At 43.5% G+C, this 19,603-nt stretch overlaps 1 protein-coding gene across 5 annotated transcripts in view; it reads right to left on the bottom strand.

Annotated features, from left to right (window-relative positions):
• Positions 1-8,170: 8,170 nt before the first annotated feature.
• LOC117552140 (cytoplasmic dynein 2 heavy chain 1) overlaps positions 8,171-19,603 on the bottom strand; it is a 150,713-nt gene continuing 139,280 nt past the window's right edge. For all 5 annotated transcript variants that reach the window (XM_034225393.1, XM_034225397.1, XM_034225396.1 and 2 more), the window contains 4 exons: positions 12,109-12,218; positions 11,946-12,027; positions 9,943-10,059; positions 8,171-8,917 (listed from right to left, as the gene is read on the bottom strand). In XM_034225393.1, the coding sequence (XP_034081284.1) occupies positions 8,756-8,917; positions 9,943-10,059; positions 11,946-12,027; positions 12,109-12,218 (471 nt within the window). In that variant the 3' untranslated portion in view covers positions 8,171-8,755. The remainder of the gene's footprint in view (positions 8,918-9,942; positions 10,060-11,945; positions 12,028-12,108; positions 12,219-19,603) is intronic.

Below are 19,603 nucleotides of genomic sequence, written 5' to 3'. Positions count from 1 at the left end.
AGTTACAGTAAAATAAAAAGGCCCCTGACTCGGACAATACACAATCCAACATGTTCAACAGAAGAGAATCAGTTATATTGTTTGTACACATGGTACTTTACATATATATATATATATATATCTGTTTGTTTAAGGTGTCCAGGTGATGCAGACAGGCTGGACCAGAGAGTGAGAGACAGAACTGGACTCCTCACAGCAGTGAACTTCAGCACAGGTACAAAGACTCTTTTTTCATACTGTACAAAGAATCAGGAAAGATATTGGTTTAAATGAATGAAGTATTGACTTGAATACACTGATATACATTCCATTAAACAATACTAAATACTAGATCACCTACACATCAGTGAAGTTGAGGGGTTTTTCCATGCAAAAAGTTACATTTAGATGATAACAAGCAATATGACTTTGTCAGCTTTCTAATGTAATGTATTGAAGGCAAAGATATTTAACACATAGTGAGAACTGCTGCTATTTATCTCTCAATATTGTCTGTAAAAAACGTGGTAAAAGTTATTCTTTCAGTGAGACAACAGAGCAAGCTTCTACAGTTGCACTACGTTTTGATAACAGTTAAATATTATTTTGATAATAACATATATTTCAATGTTGATGAACTTCATACTGTTCATTCATAATCTGATTGTCTTTGTAGCTCATTGTTGAAATAAAAAAAAAACATTACAATTACAAAATAATTATATCTACAGCCCCTAAACACACAAACACACCGCTTTCATAAATAACACACTTGTTCTGCAATAATATGTTTTATGTTTCCTGTCATTTTTGTTAGGAAAGGACATGCCTGAAAGACACAACATGTTCTCCTTCTCTGAGGGTCAAGAAGAACATCCAAGAGGAACATTAAAAGCTGATGTTATGAGATTTTAAGACCAGTACAGGACATTCATTAAGAAACTACTTTTATTGTAAAAACAGTCAGCTGATCGAATGCAGCTATTTCCACATCTACACTCCATCAGCTGATTATTTCTATTTGCCTCACTTTATGAGCTTCACAACATGTACCTTGTTTTGCAACGTCACAAATAAATGGGGCCAATCTTCAGTCAGATGTGAATGTGTAATCTAACATTTTCAGTAAGAATAATGGACAAAAGGAGTGCAAATACAAATACAATTTATTGAAATGTGAACCAAAAGTTAATCAAATGTTTTAAATATAAAGCACATATGGACAGAAGGTGTAAACCTATTAAATGTATTAAACACATTTAGTCAAATAAAGTGACCGACTAGGCCTGTGCTGTTGGTATCAGCTTTGCCCAGCATGGGCTCCTTCATCAGCCCTGGTCCTCCTCGCTGAGGAAAGACCCTCAGTCCTCTCCAAACCAACAGACAGGACGTCCATCACACGGAGGTTTCTCCCTGAAGTCTCTGCAGCTCTCTGGACACCATGCTGTCTCAATCCGTCCACACTGAATATGAGATTGGGAAAATGAAAATAATAAATGCTTTAGACAATAAGAAACATAAAGTTGACTGTTGAGTTGCTCAGTTTTTTTAGATTGTCAATAGGCTACTATTACTGTATAACTAATATCTCAGGTTAAGAGGCACATTCAAATAAAGATTGGTCTTTAAATACATTTTGTCTTTTGAATTGTTTGTCTAAAGTCAAGGATCTATAACTGGTACTTAGTTTTAATGATACAGTCTGGTTATTATGCTGTTTGGAGGAGGCCTCACAGGTAAGAGCGCTAACTAGCTACCATCACATGTACCTTAGCTTGACTTAAATGTATTAAACGTATAGTTAAGTGATATCAAAATATAAATAACTAATGTCATGCAAATATATTAATATTTGCTTGATTCCAGTGTTGAATTTAGTACAATTGCATACAAACGTTAAGGGGTTTTAAGATTCTGAAGTATTATGCTAAAAGCTCAATAACTTAGATTATTATTTATAGTTTTGCTGAATAGTTTCATGTCCGCTTACCTTAGAAACGTAAAATGCGACGGCAGCGTGCAGATGGGGAGCATGTTAGCTTGAGTTTAGCCCGTGTTAACGCAAACCGAACCTTCTGAACAATGTAACAAACTGTCGTCTGGTGCGCACCAGAGAGCGGACTAAGTGTGAATGCCATGGTGAATGCACCCTATAGTGTAGTTTGGGAATTACATTCTTGCACTGACAGCAATAAACACTGATAATAAAATAAGAGCAGAAAACCCAATTTTCTTTCACTCAGCAGCCTGCATGTGCGCTACATTCACATCTCAAATACAGACTCCTTTAATACTATGATCTCTTAAATCTGCAGGGAGATGCATGAGTACTCAGCTGAGACATGGAATTATACCATAATGACATACTTAACACATGTTTACACATAAAGGCTTTACACTATAATCACATATTGTAAAAAACCCGTTGATTTCCTATATACTTTTTTAACAAGTATCGTTTTAACACAACCCTAATCTTGTTTTATGCAGGCTACAATGTTTGTCGCTATTGTGACACTGACTCAGACGTTTCTTACTATTGTGCAGGGTGGCTTTCAAAAGAAGAAAATGGTATTCTTCAATTGGATGGTTACAATTTCTGAACATAAAGAAGAAACAGTTTTTTACCCAATCATTTCACCCAGTCAGTAGCCTCAAATATAGTGTGAAAGATGGCAGGAGGTCCTTAAGGAATGTTGTCTAACATCTAGCAATAATACAATAATCCCCTTAATCTGCATGGAGAGCATGGATTAGAGGAGGAAAGAGAGGAAGAGAGAGAAACAGCCACACAGGACGAAACCGTGAGAGGAGCAAAGACACAGAAGAGAGAAAGAAAAGTGAGAGGAGTGAAAGGGAGGAGAGGAGGAAGAGTGTGAAAATAAGGTATAGAAAAAGGTGTAAAGCTACGAGAACAACAGAGGAGGCTAAAAAAAGAAGCAGGATGAGGCAAAGAAAGAAAATGAGCAGGATATTCCCCCTGAAGTGTGTGTGTGTGTGTGTGTGTGTGTGTGTGTGTGTGTGTGCGTGTGTGTGTGTGTGTGTGTGTGTGTGTGTGTCTCCTGAGAGGATCAGCGATCAGAGACCAGTGACCTTGTGGTCGTCTGTCAGCCCTCTGACTCTGCTGGGGGCCGGATATCTCTCCAGGGAGGAACACACTGACACACACATCACATCGTAGAGAATACTGAGGAGAACATATGTGTTGCCACATTTCCACTCACACATCTAAACAAAGCAACGACAGGAAACAACTTGCGGCACACAAAAAGCTGAGATTTCACCTTAAACGGAGCGAGGAAGGTGTCAGATTACATCATGAAGGCTTTTACAGTAAACAGCATTTTCTGTTTTTCTTTTTTGACTTATCACAGAATGTCATGCTCACATAACACAGTGAGTATACTGTGCACACTCATCAAGGGAACCCAAAATATGAAGAAAAAAAAAACCTGCTTGATAAATAATTCTTCAGGTATAATTTTGAGAAATGTGTCAGAGCTTTCAGCCACACATCAGCGCACAGGGTTAAAACAAATCTCTCTGGACAAATCATACAAAAACTATGTCAGAAACACTTTTTAACAAGGAAAACGTCCTTTTAACAAATTGCTGGCAACGTGTTCTCCATTTGAATCGCTCCATAAGGCACCTACTCCTGAAACAGCACTGCATGATAACACCGGAAAGGGCTATAATAATGGAACGGTTTTTCTCTCCTATGATTACGCTGTCTTTATTCTCAGGACACAAGGCTGGGGCTTGTCACAAACAAAATTATGTGAGATCATTTGGACCTTCCATCTTTTCAGTGTGGGTAAAAATGCTCTGCAATTAATGTAATGTTCATTGGAGATCATATATTGTAAAGGACAGATGAGGATGGTTTAATCCTGGCTCAGGCAACGGCTGACTACTTGCCTTTATTTCATACATCGCCTTATTTAGATCTATATTCTCAGAGGACAGAGCTGCCATAAGGAGGGTTCATTAGAGGATGGAAAAATCATAGATATCACAGAGGCAATGTTGGGTAGTGCTTTAATATGTCAGGTCAGAGATGGAAGGCCAAACATGCTGCATCACTTTGATGAGATCAATTCATCTTGTATGCACTAATATCAATAGCAAGGAGAGAATCTATGTATATAATTGCAGTATGTCAGAAAACAAGCTCCAACCTTGATTTATGTGCATATGTTTGTTTGTCATTTAATGTTTATCACAAAAAAACATTATATAATAATGTTTACAACACATTATGTGCACTTCAATTGGATAGCATATGTATACATGTCTAATACAAGGATATAGCCCTGTAGCTTCTTTACATGAAGTGTCAATAAATTGTGTGTGTGTAATGTTTTGCTTATCAGCAATTTTAAAATGATGACGGTAGCAATATGCTGGACTTTATTTAATATCGCAAATCCCATTACAATATTGATAATAGCAGTATTTCAGTGCATTGCCAGTTTGTCTTTGGCTTTCAGACCAAAGCCCATTCGCTACTGCCTGATATATTAACACGTACCAATTGGTCAACAATATCGTTTTATTTTGTAAAAAGAAAATATTATCTGTTGATTTTAGTTTTCCATGTGATTCATTCACAGCAGGAGAAATCTAAAATACCACAATCACTATCATTTGATGTAGGTAGATAGCTGTAATTTCACGTGGCAACATATACATGGTAACCAGCTATCCCAGCATTATACAATCCACGTTTACTGAGCAAATGAGGGTCAATGGCACTGATCTCTGTGTCAATCAAACCTGCTGGAAACCAGGTTGATCCTGTTTGTCCTCTTCATCACTTTGCCCTCCAGCCAGTGAAGATCTGCTTCTCGCCCCTCCTCCACTCCGCTCCCTTTTCCATCCTCTTCCTCCTCAGAATCCTATCCATGATGTCCTCTGACCTCTTACTCTTAAAACCCCCCTACTGATGGAGGACTGTGACATCTTTTGTAATCCAGAGTGTTTATTGGGAAGACCGCACAGTGAAAGGATCAAATCTCACACAGAGTGAAGCAGTGGGAGAGACCAGAGGTGTCATCACTAGCTGCCCCCCCGACCGGGTTCAAGCCTCAAAGCCTTTCAGAATCCCTGACACAACCCACTCGGTGTGTAGTGAGAAAAAAATATCATTAGATTATGCATACTATAAATAGAGCACATTGATCAGATAAAAACTGCAAATGTGTCAATTTTATTCCTGAAGATATGCTAATACTATTTGCATTCTTAGTGAATTCTGCACTCACACATGCAGATGGCTGTAGCACTTCTGAGGTTGCTGTGGTTCTCTCTCTGAAACATGGCTAAAGTCGGAGGCAGCAGTAATTAACATTTTAAATCCGGAAACCTAAATGAGAAAACACATTTTCCACTCTTGTTTCATGGGGATTCACCAGATGTTGGCCTAGTTAGCATGCTTGGTGCCAAAAGTTAAAATACCACGATCTAACGTTTTAGACAAGCTGTGTCAGGACTTGATGTTGTTGAATGAGTGATTATAAATCTACCGGATAGGAAAACAAATGAAATGCCTGATTCTGATCTGTTTATACCGGCATGCTTTATAGTATTTATTTGGACTACATGTTACTTATGTTTGTTGGACAGATTATCAGATACAAATGTTCATGTCTCACATTTAAGCTTTACACAAGCATTGTATTCCATTGTTGGTTAAACAGAAGAGTAAATCCAAACACTGCATGATGGATGTCATGGAAGAGAGAATGGAGGAAGTTGTGGATGAATTGAAGGAGGGTCACATACGTAGGAGAATGGAGGAAGCAGTAGAGATTGATTTGAAACCGTAAACACAAATTCTGTGATAAAATGATTTCTCGAGTCATTCCCATTGACAAAATCGGCTTTGTAAGATCCAGACAAATTGCAGACAAAAGGAGAAAACAGATGAACATAATGCATTACGACAATTGACAGTTTAACCAACAATTTCAGTGACTGTCGAAACTATTTTATGTTTTGTCCATACAGTATGGAATTGATTATGTTTCCTAATAAAAGGAATAAAAAGGAAACAGCCAATTTTACTTACAAACCAAAACATATGATTATTTAAATTTCAGCAGTCTTGCGGCATTGTGACGTGTGTCATTGCTCTGAAATGACTCACAGTGTGGGTTTGTGATCAAAATAAAGCACGTCTCTCTCCCTAATGCAGCTCCTGGACGTCATCAGTCAGAAAAGTATCACAATAGTTTAAACCTGGCATGCTAATTTGAGAAATTAGACAAACTGTAAACACATTACCTTGGAAACAAGCTCCTGGTGTGTTTCTGTTTGCTGCAATTTCGATGTTAATTTCCACCTTGGGCGGCAGGATTAGTCAAATCAACACTTATTGAAGAGTTGTGCAACAAAACTCACTCTTGTGAATGTTGCATTTTAAGAAGCTTTTGGTGGATTCTTAATTCCAGGAAAAAATAATCAGGTTTATACATTTGTAGTTTATTTGACCTGCAGAAACATTTAAATAATATACCAAATATGCATGCCTACAAAAATGTTTATTTTTCTTTTATAAACAGTCATTTAGTATTGTTGAAAAGGTGAAGACCAATCAAGTCAGCCCAGTAGTGTAGCTAAACGATAAATATGATCTTTCACACTGCCCTCCTGTACAGTAAGTGCTGGAACAAATATTAAAGTAATTTAATTGAGTACTAATACCACACTGTAAAAATAGACTGCAAATAAAAGTACTGCATCATGAATGATACTTAAGTCAAAGTATTTAAGTATGAATTAAGGAAATGTACTTTGAGTATTCAGAGTAAAAGTACAGGGAAATATTTTTTACCAAAAAACATAGGCAATACATTTTGAACCCACTCTGAGTTTAGATACTAACATATAATGTTGGATGGTTTAATCTGTACCACATAATTATATTTTAATAAGTATTGTGCGTTTGAATTTATAAAGTAACTAGTGAATCCATCTGTCAAATAAATATAGTGGAGTAAAAAATGTACTTCTGAAATGCATATGTATAATATGTACTTCAGTAGTAACATTGAGTAAATGTTCTTAGTTACTGTCCACCACTGCCTCGTGTTCATTTCTCCATATAGCACATCTGTCTGATCCCTCTCTACCCAGCTCCACCCCTTTAACCCCGCTCTCCTCCAAACGTCTTCGGCGTCATTCTTAACAACTTGTTTCTCTACAATTTTCTCACACGGGTTTTATTGCCATTTTCTCGCTCCTTCACTCCCTGCATCTTCCTCTCTCTCTCCTCTTCGCCTCCGCCCCTCTGTCTCTCTTTCACTCTCTGACCCAGAAGGCCGTGTTTTGCCGAAATCCAATCCTCTCTCTTTTTTTTTTTTTTAAACCTGCTGTTCCATTTAATTCCCATTTTGTCACACTGCAGTGCACAAACAATACTCGCTCCCCCCTCATTTCAAGCCTTTCTCTCCGTCTCCACAAAAACACACATTCACAGAAGAGTGCACACACAGATATCCTCCATACATCTGCACAACTGCATAAACACAAAGGCGGGAAAAGGCAGATACAGGTAGAAATGCTTAATTAAGCCATCCATCAAATGTGATGCTCTTGGTTGCATCTTACACACTCCCTCGCACTTCTGTGGCTATCCATCACAGCTTCACTGACTCCACTCTACCTCAACTCACAACCAATCACAGAGGTTAGAGACTAACTGAGAGCTTGTGAATGTAGGTGTAGGTGTGTGTGTGTGTGTGTGTGTGTGTGTGTGTGAGAGAGAGAAGCACAATTTGCTTTGGGAAAAGACAGTGAGGGGTTTCACGCCTGTAGGGCCCGTTCAAGCAGAATTGAGTGAGTGGCAGATCAAGCAGAGTGCACTTTGATTCGTATTGTTTACTGTTGATCAACCGTGACTACTGCTAGTGGGTGGTCTTGAACACACACACACACACACACACACACACACACACACACACACACACACACACACACACACACACACACACACACACACACACACACACACACACACACACACACACACACACACACACATACACACACCTCTGTGTATTATTCTTAACTCTGATAATAGATGCTGAACTGAAATCTATTAAGAAGGGAGACCACCTGACTCGAAGGATGCAAGTAAAAGACTAAGAATGACAGCAATAATAACTTCAATTTCATCTTTATTTTGAATAAATATGGTCCAAAAATACACTTAGTAAACAGAATAACCATAAATCAAACATTCAATCCTAAGTTTATTACATCAAATTTGATATTGTTCTTCACAAAATGTTTTTTAAGATAAGTAAGAAGATAAATAAGATTTCTACACTATTTTACGAAATGTATAAGATATCTGTAGTGGGACTAACATTAGGATAATTCAGAGGTATCAAAGGTTATTACTTGATGTTCAATTCATATTATGTTATGTTACTGCTGCTCCATTTAGCTGTCAGGAGAAGAACGGGCTTTACATTCCAGTATTAGTGTTCCTATAAGCAAACCACTTCAGTCAGTTATTCCGTTTTCACTTCTGTTGTACCATCTAATGCAAATGCTGGTGGCATACTGTAACGGCTTGTTTTAATCTTTGGTCTCCAAGCTCAGGTGCTTCATCAAAAAAACGATGGTATCAGTGTTAATAATTGTTCCTGTTATTTGAAGCCCCAGTGATATCTGCCTTTCATGACAACATCATCTTCATCTGAGGCTTCCAGTGCTCACACAGTCCTCTGTTGTTAGGGTCTCTATGTGTGTATCCTACTTCCTTTCACTGTTGTTTGAGGAACAGAGCGGCTCCAGTCTGAATCCACTGGTTGGGGTTCACTCCACAGGGGAGGCAGATGTGTGTGACCACCTTCACCCTCTCTGAGCTCGTGTACAGAGGCAGCCAGATGCTCTCCTCTGAAGCAGCCGAGTCAGCAGCAGAGCTCTGGGACCAAACACAGAACACAACAATTAATGAGTGTATGCAAAACGACGGAAAATGCAAGTAGTTAACATGTATTAAACAGATGTGTTACACACACTAAGTGAAGTGGCACATTCTTGGATTTAACTTTCCTGAAGCCACTTGAGGTGAGGTAAGGTGAGATGAGGAGGTCAGCACATTTCCCCAAAAGTGGGCATAGAGAAGCTGCTTAGTTTAACCCAACGCAAAAAATATCACTATTCTGATCATGCTATCAAGTGTCCAAGATAATGTTGCCTGAAATAATGTAACAAAAAATGTGGTCGGTAAACATTAGGCTTTCCGCCAACTAAAACAAGACCAAACATTTGTCTTGTCTATTTAAAGACTATCAGCCTTCCCTCTATAGCTGGAGCCTAATGGTGCCCATTATTAACACATATTGATATAACTAGTAGACATAAGTATCTAAATATATATAACTATATACAGTATATTTCAAAACTCATATTTTAAGTCTAATTCAAAATATATATTTTTGTTATTCTCATCAGAAAAACCAGAAAGCTGAACATTATAGATGGCTTCAACCCTAATCAATGAATGTATCTCCAAAGATTCCTGTTAGAGCACACATGTTTGGTATTCTGCCATGGACAACGGCTTCATCCTGAATGCGTGTTATTTAATCATTACTTTCATATTAAATAGATAAACCGTCCTTTAGGATTCACACGAAGTTACATGGCCGATCAGACTGTAGAACGATCTAACAGAACCACAAATAGTTCTACCGTACACCATATATTACATTTTCTTGTATACATATTTCTTTCTTTTTTTTTATCAGATTTTATATTATTGTTATGATTGTTCTAATTTTTGCTTTTTGCTTCTGATTTAAACACACACACACACACACACACACACACACACACACACACACACACACACACACACACACACACACACACACACACACACACACACACACACACACACACACACACACACACACACACACACACACACACACACACACACACCTGTGCCACCCAGGCCATGTAGCAGGGCGGGACCGCGGACACACTGGGAGAGTCGTGTTGATTCTCACAGAGATGAACACCGTCAAAACTACAACCCTCCAACTGGAGACCCCCGACCTGGAAGAGGAGTACAAGAGGAGGCATGAGGCGCAAGGAGAGGCAGAGGAACACTTGAACACAGCTATTGAACAGTGATTGTAAAATGAGGGAGGATTATAACAGCATATGTCACCCGCTCTATCGAAATCAGTCGGAAGTCGCAACGGCTCATTTCAATATAAACGTGGATTTACGTAAAAAACAATTTTTTCGGGGTTTGGGTGTTTTGTTTGATTTTAAACAAACAAAGTCTTGGCTTTCAGAATATGAAACTTTTATTTCCAAAATCACACGATAAATACATTCTTTAAGCTTGTAAAGGGAAGATGACAGGCAATCTGCTCTTCCGCAGCGCCGCCCCCCCTCCCTCCGGCTGACATTATGAATGTAAGCGTATAGTAATCATAGATAACACAGCAGGGTCCGTTACAGTTTGTTTTCATCTGATTTCAATTAAACAAAGTCTTGGCTTTCAGAATATTAAACTTGTTTCGGCAAATTCAGATGATAAATACAACATTGAAGCTTGTAACGGCATAACTACAAGCGGAGAACGGAGTAACTTAACGTCACAGCAGGCATAACAACAGCCGGTGTTTCTCGTGAGGGTTTCCCCCGGGAAACAAACGCAATACACACAAACGCAAAATTACACAAACACACACACGTATACACACACACACACACACTCGTGAGCTTCCCTCAGACCAGTAATCCAAACGAAAATATCTTCCCTCCGTATTATTTTGATCATTTTCTCCGATAATCAATCAGATCGATGGATTCCAGAGAAGAGGAAACTTTGAAGGCCTTTTTCTCAAAATGATGACTCGGTGACAGTCATTATATAATGTGACATATTTCGCTTAATATTTGGAGAACAACAACAATCCTGATATCATTAGAAAGCTAGGAATCTCCTCTTTCCAGCAGTGTATACAACTCAAAATGTGTCTTCGGGTCAATGCGACTGATTTCGATAGAGCAGGTCACATATTAAACAGAGAATGACATAGCAAAAAGTCTGGTGAGATATAAAGAGATACACAAATAAAAAAGAAGACACAACTACATGTACAGCTTGAGAGAAAAGATGAACTAGCATGTTTTACACACTGTACATGAGTGTTTATATGAGTGAATTTAGCCCAGTGACAGAAGAGCAGACTATAAAGGGAACTCTGGCGTCAAGTCAGGCATGCACAGACAACTACTAGATCACCATCATCTGGGCAAGGAAAAACAAGAGAGGGAGCGAGAGACTAATCCCAGAAAAGCAGCATTGTGTGTGTGTGTGTGTGTGTGTGTGTGTGTGTGTGTGAGTGTGTGTGTGTGAGTGTGTGTGTGTGTGTGTGGGTGGGTGTGTGCTTGTGTGTAAGAGAGCTCATTGCTTTACAACAATTATCCCCTTTCACTTTCCCTGTCAGATGTCTGAGTATTCCTCTTCCCTCCCTGCAGCTGCAGTCTCCTTTTAACCACCCCGGACCCTTCCCTTCTCTCTTTGTATATGTTCACTAAGTGCAAGTCACGCCATGCCAATTCTCATTGGCAAAAAAAAAAAGAACATCTAGAAAAAGAGTATTTCAATTGTAGACAATACAATTACATCACCATTAAATCAGAGCATGCAAATGTGAGCTGTTCAAAGTGAACACTCGCTCTTTTTATATTGTATGACTTGGTGTCCATTGAATCCATGAAGAGAGCATATTACACCAGAGAGAGCCTCTAATGGATTTGCAGCAGTCGTACTCACTTGCTTCTCTCCTTTAGTATTCTATTCTTGCAGTCTACTACTTCCTTTCTTTCCAAGTATCACTGCAAAGAGTCTTCCTCCTCTATGCGTTGTTATGTTGTGTGTGCCTGCTGTCTGCATGCATGATCTGTAGCAGAGCTTGTCGTACCTTGACTTGCAGCTTGGCGTGTGCAATGGGACTCCTCCATGACGACACAAACACTAAACTATCCATAGAGCAACCCATGGATCTAAAACCACAACAAAGAAAAGATGGTATTAACTTCAGCACTGATTCTTTTTCACACAAATCGACTAGCATTCGGTGTCACCTGGCAGTTTCCTGTCTCAAAGCGTTGAGGAAGGTGTCAGGGTGGAAGAGCTCGGAGAGATCCAGGGTGTCTGATAGAAGAGCCTGTCTGCCTGCACGCTCCACCCAGCTCTGGATACACAGAATACAACACACATGGATGAACCAAAAACCTAGCAAATAATAACACATCAATCAGGCATGACATTGTATTTGTTTCACAGGAGAGAGCCAACACATTCAGCAGATCAATACAAGATAACGTTTTCTTCAGTTCAATTAGTGGCATTTGACACAGATAGAACCGGCTCTCAAAACTTGAAATAGTCGTTCTAAATCTTCGCCCTCTCATGACCATAATAGTTTATACAAATTCAGAAAGTACATTTTGATAGGGAACATCGATCTGTGAGTGGAAAGATCATCATATTCCTATTTGAGTCAGTGTGTGTTTGTTAACGAGAGATAAGCAGGGTTACAAAGAGTCGAAGCGAAACACAAAGTCAATACAAACGTGTGGCCAAGCCGATAACATTGGGACCCCAATTACCTGCTAATGGGAATACAGTGAGCACGCACGCACGCACGCACGCACGCACGCACGCACGCACGCACGCACGCACGCACGCACGCACGCACGCACGCACGCACGCACGCACGCACGCACGCACGCACGCACGCACGCACGCACGCACGCACACCATATCTAACAACAATCGTTTTTTGTACGCTTTCCTTTTTGGGGGCGAAATGTTACTAAGATGCAAAATAGCTGATCTCATTGTCTTTACCAGCGAGCTTATCTTGATATAAATAAGCCTGAATGGCTTTAGTGGTCAGATTTAAGCCTTGAGAGTTGACATAATATTTCCGTTTTGATCTATTGTGGGCCATTTATTTGCATTGTATTTAACAGTAGGCGTGTTTTCTCTGTCACACCGTAACAACTCAAGGATTTGGGAGGACAGCTTCAGAGAAATGCTGACAAATAGAGGCAGAAGTAGAGACAAACATCTGATCCAATCTTTATTATAAATGTATTCCCTTGTAGCCCAGCATCAGTCTTCACTGTCTTACGAGATAAATTGGGATGAGCATTATGTCAACAAAATGCATAAATGCAAGTTCATACTGATGCACAGTCACGCACACAGAGAGGCAGACATGCTCCGAGTCTTTTGGGTATTAATAAGACAGCCAGGCAGCGTGTCCTGCTATGCATAGTATTTGTGTGCATATTCTTTATGTGTGTGTGTGAGCAGTTCAGTGTTTTCAAGGTCGGCCTGCTCGTTTGGGGTGCTCTGCTGTGCTGTTAGCTCTTTATTCTTCTGCAGCTCCACACAGCCTGTATTAGGCTGATTAGCTAACAGGACACACTGCTAACAGAGATATCACTCAGTGCTGATGGGCAGGAATAGACAGCTAAGGACAGTGCAGCCTCCAGATAGACACACATGGAGACAGATGGAGAGCAGGTAGACAGAAAGAAAGGAGAGATGGCAGGCAGACACACAAACAGATGGGGAGGCAGACCGACACACACAGGCAGCGATGCTCGCCCACATGAATAACGAAGTGCATCAAATTCACATAAAATAAATCATTTCTGAGCATGTGTGTTTTCTAGTCTGCCAGAACATATTGAAGTAGGCGTACAGTCAGACAGTCGAGAGGAGTTTCAGCCAGAACCAGGGAAAAAAACTTCACCTCATGCTTCTATATAATGATCCGATTTAGTTTCTGAATGAGAAACACCAGAAAACAGGTCCAGGTTCATTGTGAGATATCTGAGGTGAAAATATTTATTTTTTACAATTTTGCAGCTATACAGACACCTTGTGTTAATATTAATCACAAATGGCTCCTGGTAGGGTATTAATGCATGATGGATTTAAATACATGTCTTAATCAGTGTACGAATGCTGATTAACAAACTGGTATGCCTCTTGAGTTTAATTCCTGTGAGAGAACAGAGGGGGCTGTTGGGTTTTTAATAAGGAGTTAGGTCGCCAGAAAAATATCTGGACTACCAGTTATCGCTCACAAATGTTACCACAAGTCCTCTGATAGAAGCAAGCCTGTATGACTTTCAGCTGCTGAATGACACTAAACTTAAGCCCGCGTCACACTGTCCCGAAATTGACACTCGATGGACACACGATAAAGGAAATGTTCAAATTCGGCTCTGATCGTAACAACATCTGGCCATTCGTGAGGGCATTTTAAGCCATCATATGACCGCCGGTGGAGTTTCTCAGGCTCCGGCAGCAACTTCGTGAGCGGCAACTTCGTGAGCGGCAACTTCGTGAGCGGCAACTTCGTAAGGCACTCGTGAGGGCATCTTGTCAAATCGTGTCATCTTCGTGTTATCATCGATCAGAGCCGAATTTGAACATTTCCTATATTGTGTGTCCATCTGGTTGTTTTATTGCACAACAAAATCATGTAAACATATGATGTAAATAACCCAATTTGTGTTCTATGAAACTGAAAAAGATATAATATATTATTTTGAAGGCGAGTTGACAGGAAGTTGTTGTTGCTATGGAAACAACATTACGGAGAAAACTTAATATCTTCTACATATAAAGACGGATAAAGTAAAGAACAAAGCCTGAAATTATAAGTACAGTATCATACAGTAGTACTTTAACATAATTGTTTTTGTTACTTTGGTTACAGTTGTATGTCTTAAATGTAATGTAAATGTTGCCTTCGTGTGTGGTTCGGGGCCATCTTTGTACGAAATTCAAAATTCCATATTCGTGTGTCCATCGGGTGTCAATTTCGGGACAGTGTGACGCAGTTCTCATTCATAACACTCCGTTCGATGTCTCACTATGGGATGCGCCTCATCGCGGAGCAAACAGAAGCATCAATCTCATTACGCCAATCCTGATTGGCTGGTGATCTTGACGTCAGCGTCAGGGAATTCACCCCCTATAAGTAGCTTGCGCCACGACGCATGCGTCATTCAAACACCACTTCTCGCTTCAGAGCACATCTCTATAGTAGCCGGACAAGCTTAACGCTCCACAGACTGAACCCAAATATAACCATTTCGGTCGACGGGCGCTCGCCGGCTACTCCTTCTGCTTCGCAAGAAGACAGTAATACTAACGCCAGTTAGTATTAAAATCGACCTCGCCGTTTCTTTCCCCGGAAAGTAAGGTAAGGTTTTGATTTTTCTCAAGCTAGCTACGCACCTGTTGCTAGCTAGCTTCCCCTTACTACCGACACCACGGTAGCGAGGACGCTTTTCTTTTTCTCTCTCACGGAGGAGAAAAGGATTAGAAGTATATTGACACACCAGTCAATATTCTTTGAGAACAAAGGACCCACACCGTCCCTTTTTCTCCGGATTAAGGACGGGTTGGTAACACTTTTTCTCTCAACGACGTACCTGTTACGAGCGGGTCCTCTTCACGCCACGAGGCGAACAAGATGGACGCCTCTCCCCCTCACACCAGAGGAGTCAGGGACTCGAGGGCTCGGCCATGCGGCTGCGGGTTGAAGATAGCAGGCACAGACTCACACCAGGTCTGCTCGTCCTGCCTCGGGCTGGAACACGCCCAGGAGGCTATCGACAACCCCGGCTCGTGCGGGCATTGTGCCCATTTCATCCGAAAGAGCTTCCACCGACGGCTAGCACACCAAGCTAGCTTGTTGGAACAGGACTCCCTCATGTCCACTGATTCGCCGTTTGGCAATCAAGACACGGGGGCGTCCGCCGCAGAGACTGAGCCCCTCACTGTGTCGGTCTGGGGCTCACTAACAGCGGCGGAACCGGGATCCCACGCCGTGTCAGGCCGGGACCCGGTGGCGGCAAGAGACGCGGGAACGGAGCCCCACGCCTCACCAGGCGGGAGCTCCCGGCGAGACCTCACCATGGTCTCGCCCGCGGAGGATGTCCTGGAATTAGACTAGATGGAGGACGAAGAGGACAACTCAGCGATGGCTGCTCTCCAGGGCGATAGCACACCAGCTTCGCCCTGTCTGAGCATGGACCTGCAGGCCGCGTGTCAGCGCGCTGCGTCCAGGCTAGACATCCCGTGGCCCGAAATGGCCAAGGAGACCGCCAGGTCCCGTTACGAGGGGAAACATTCTCCTCAAGCAACGAGGACAAGGAGGCAACTCCTCCCGGTCTTCCCGGAGATGTTGGATGAGGTGTCGGTTTCGTGGAGGGACCGACCCTTTAGCAACAAGGCCCCAATCCAGGGTGCCTCCTCCCTAGACTGCGACGGTATGGAGAGGCTCGGCCTGCTCCGCATACCGCCGATGGAACTGCTGGTGGCAGCCCACCTCCTACCGAGGATGGGCCCGTCACCAAGCAGGAACCCCACGCTGCCAGCGAAGGTGGACCGTTTCCAGTTGACCATGACTGAACGGTCCTACAGAGCCGCAGCGTTGTCCACCAGGGCTCTGAACATTTCCTCACTGCTAACCGCATACCAAGCGGAGCTCTGTGAGGATATGTCGAGTAATCCTGGACCGGCCGTTCTGGACGAGTTGGCCGCGGTCACAGACATTTGTCTCCGTGTCCAACGCTGCGCCGTCCAGGCCACGGGCAAAACAATGGGGATCATGGTGGTGCAGGAAAGAGCTAGATGGCTCAACCTCACCAACCTCCCAGACCGGGAAAAGGAGGATGTGCTTGACATGCCCATCGTTCCCGAGGGGATTTTCGGCTCCGCTCTTGCCTCCATGCAGAGGAGATGCGAGTCGAAAAAGAAGGAGGACGAGGCCCTCCACCTCTGCCTCTCTCGAAGGGCCCAGCCGCTGCCTTCGTCCAAGCTGCCCCGAACCCTGCTCGGTTCAAAATACCAAAAATGCAGAGGTCGCAGTCCGCCCCGAGTCCCCAGCCCAGGCAGGGGACGAGGGCGAGCTGGCCTAGAAAATCTCCGGTTCCGGCTGCAGCCCAGGCGCAGCCAACCCAGAATTTCGGCCAGCAGTCGAGGAAGAAGAAGCGAGCGGCGTGACAGCCCCTCCTTCTCCTCTCTGTGACAGAGCTGGAAGTCTATGGTTCCCCAGCTCTAAATGTGTTCCCGCCGCCTCGAGAGATGCCTCAACACCATCCTCAAGTCCGCATAAACACATGTCACACACTTATTGATTTTTCTGTCATAAAACATTTTCTGCTGACGCATCCAGGCTTCGAGCCAAGGGCGCAGCTCGAAAAAATGAAAAGAAAAACAATAAAAACAATAAACAGTCCGTCAACTGTTCCCCTTCTGAGAGCAGCTACGGCCTCTCTCAAAGGGCGGACAATTGACGGGTCTGTGAAGGCACCACCGTCGCGCGCATGCGCAGTGCCGGCTGGGGCTGTAAAGGCACCACCGTCACGCGCATGCGCAGTGCCGGCTGGGGCTGTAAAGGCACCACCGTCACGCGCATGCGCAGTGCCGGCTGGGGTCGTGAAGGCACCACCGTCACGCACATGCGCAGTGCCGGCTGGAGCTGTAAAGGCACCACCGTCACGCGCATGCGCAGTGCCGGCTGGAGCTGTAAAGGCACCACCGTCACGCGCATGCGCAGTGCCGGCTGGGGTTGTGAAGGCACCACCGTCACGCGCATGCGCAGTGCCGGCTGGAGCCGTAAGGGCACCACCGCCACACGCATGCGCTGTGTCGGTGGGGATTGTCGAAATGGGGCACCACAGTGCTCAGACACTGGAGGGCCCCATAACACAACAAATAGAGACTCAGAGGGGAAGATATGTGACATCTCAGCTGGCTCTAAGGAGCATACAGCGGGAGATGCTCACGACATCTGCTTGGGTTTCTCAAGACAGTTACACGGAGCTACAGACTCCAAGTCACCGTCACCCCCCCTCGCTTCTCGGGCATTCTGCATTCGCAGGCCCGAGGAGAGTCAGCCCATATTCTGGAGAGAGAGATTCTCTCACTCCTAGAAAAGAGGGCTATATCTATTGTACCCGCCGAGCAGAGTCAGGACGGCTTCTATTCCAAGTACTTCCTCGTTCCCAAACGGGGAGGGAACGGAATTCGGCCAATACTTGATTTGAGGGCTCTGAACAAATATCTAAAAAGATATAAGTTCAGAATGCTCACTCACACATCTCTGCTGCGGCTCGTGCGACAAGACGACTGGTTTACATCAGTCGACCTGAAAGATGCGTGTTTTCACATCCCAGTATATTACCCACACAGGAAATATCTGAGATTCGCATTTCAGGGGATCTGTTATGAATACAGAGTACTCCCCTTCAGTCTGTCTCTCAGTCCAAGGGTCTTTGTACGATGTACGGAAGCCGCGATAGCCCCGTTAAGACAACAGGGTATTCGCCTGGCGACCTACCTGGACGACTGGCTGCTTCTCGCACAGTCGCAGCAGGAGGCTGTTACGCAGACAAATTTCCTCATAAAGCACCTGCTCAACCTGGGTTTTCATAATAAACACAGAGAAGAGCATGTTGTGCCCCGCACAGACTATACTCTTCCTGGGTTTACGCCTGAACTCGGTGCCCTTTTCAGCTCGCTTGTCAGCGGAAAGAGTGAAAGCTTTCAGAGCTTGTCTCGCTCTTTTCCAGCTGCGCAAACATGTTCTCTTCAGATCATGCCTGCGATTGCTGGGGCTCATGGCGTCAGCCATCCTGGTCGTACGACTGGGACGCTTACACATGAGGGAGTTTCAGCGCTGGGTGGCCGCCCTAAAACTAAACCCTAAGAGTGATGGTTACTGTGAAATGCGTAATGGCACTGCGCCACTGGCTGCACCCGACTTTTCTAGTACGAGGTGTGCCTATGGGTGCTGTCCTTTCACGGAAAGTGGTCATCACGGACGCATGTCTGACAGGTTGGGGAGGTATTTATGAAGGTCGCCCGGTGAGGGGTCTCTGGAGCAGAGACCTCCAGCGGGCGCACATAAATTACCTGGAGCTTTTAGCGGTGTTTCTCACCCTAAAATGCTTTCTGCCTTTCCTCAGGGGACATCACGTCCTCGTGAGGACAGACAATACGACCACAATATCGTATATTAACGCCAAGGGGGTTTGCGTTCTCTCCAGTTACACACACTGGCGCGCAAACTGATCCTATGCAGCGGTAGACGTCTCCTCTCTCTGAGAGCGACGCACGTACCGGGAGTGATGAACCTCGGGGCAGATCTACTGTCCAGAGGTATACCACTTTATGCAGACTGGACTCTACAAGGATTGTGAGCCAGCTGTGGGTGCGTTACGGCAGAGCCGCGTTGGATCTGTTCGCATCGAAAGACAACGCTCAGTGTCAGCTGTTCTTTTCGATGCACGATCTAAATGCACCGTTAGGCGTGGATGCACTCGCGCACGATTGGCCCCCGGGCCTTCTGTACACGTTCCCACCGCTGGCTCTGATACCCCCAACTCTGTCCAGAGTGAGAGAGCAACGCCACACACTTATCCTGATAGCTCCGCACTGGCCAGCTATGTACTGGCTAGCGGAGATATATCAGCTGCTGTGTGGGCAGCCATGGCAGCTCCCACTACGCAGGGACATACTGTCCCAAGCGGGGGGGGC

This window comes from Gymnodraco acuticeps, unplaced genomic scaffold (assembly GCF_902827175.1).
Source record: "Gymnodraco acuticeps unplaced genomic scaffold, fGymAcu1.1, whole genome shotgun sequence".
Classification (NCBI taxonomy): domain Eukaryota; kingdom Metazoa; phylum Chordata; class Actinopteri; order Perciformes; family Bathydraconidae; genus Gymnodraco; species Gymnodraco acuticeps.
Note: the sequence above shows the minus strand (reverse complement) of the source record. Positions and strands in the feature narration are given on the sequence as shown.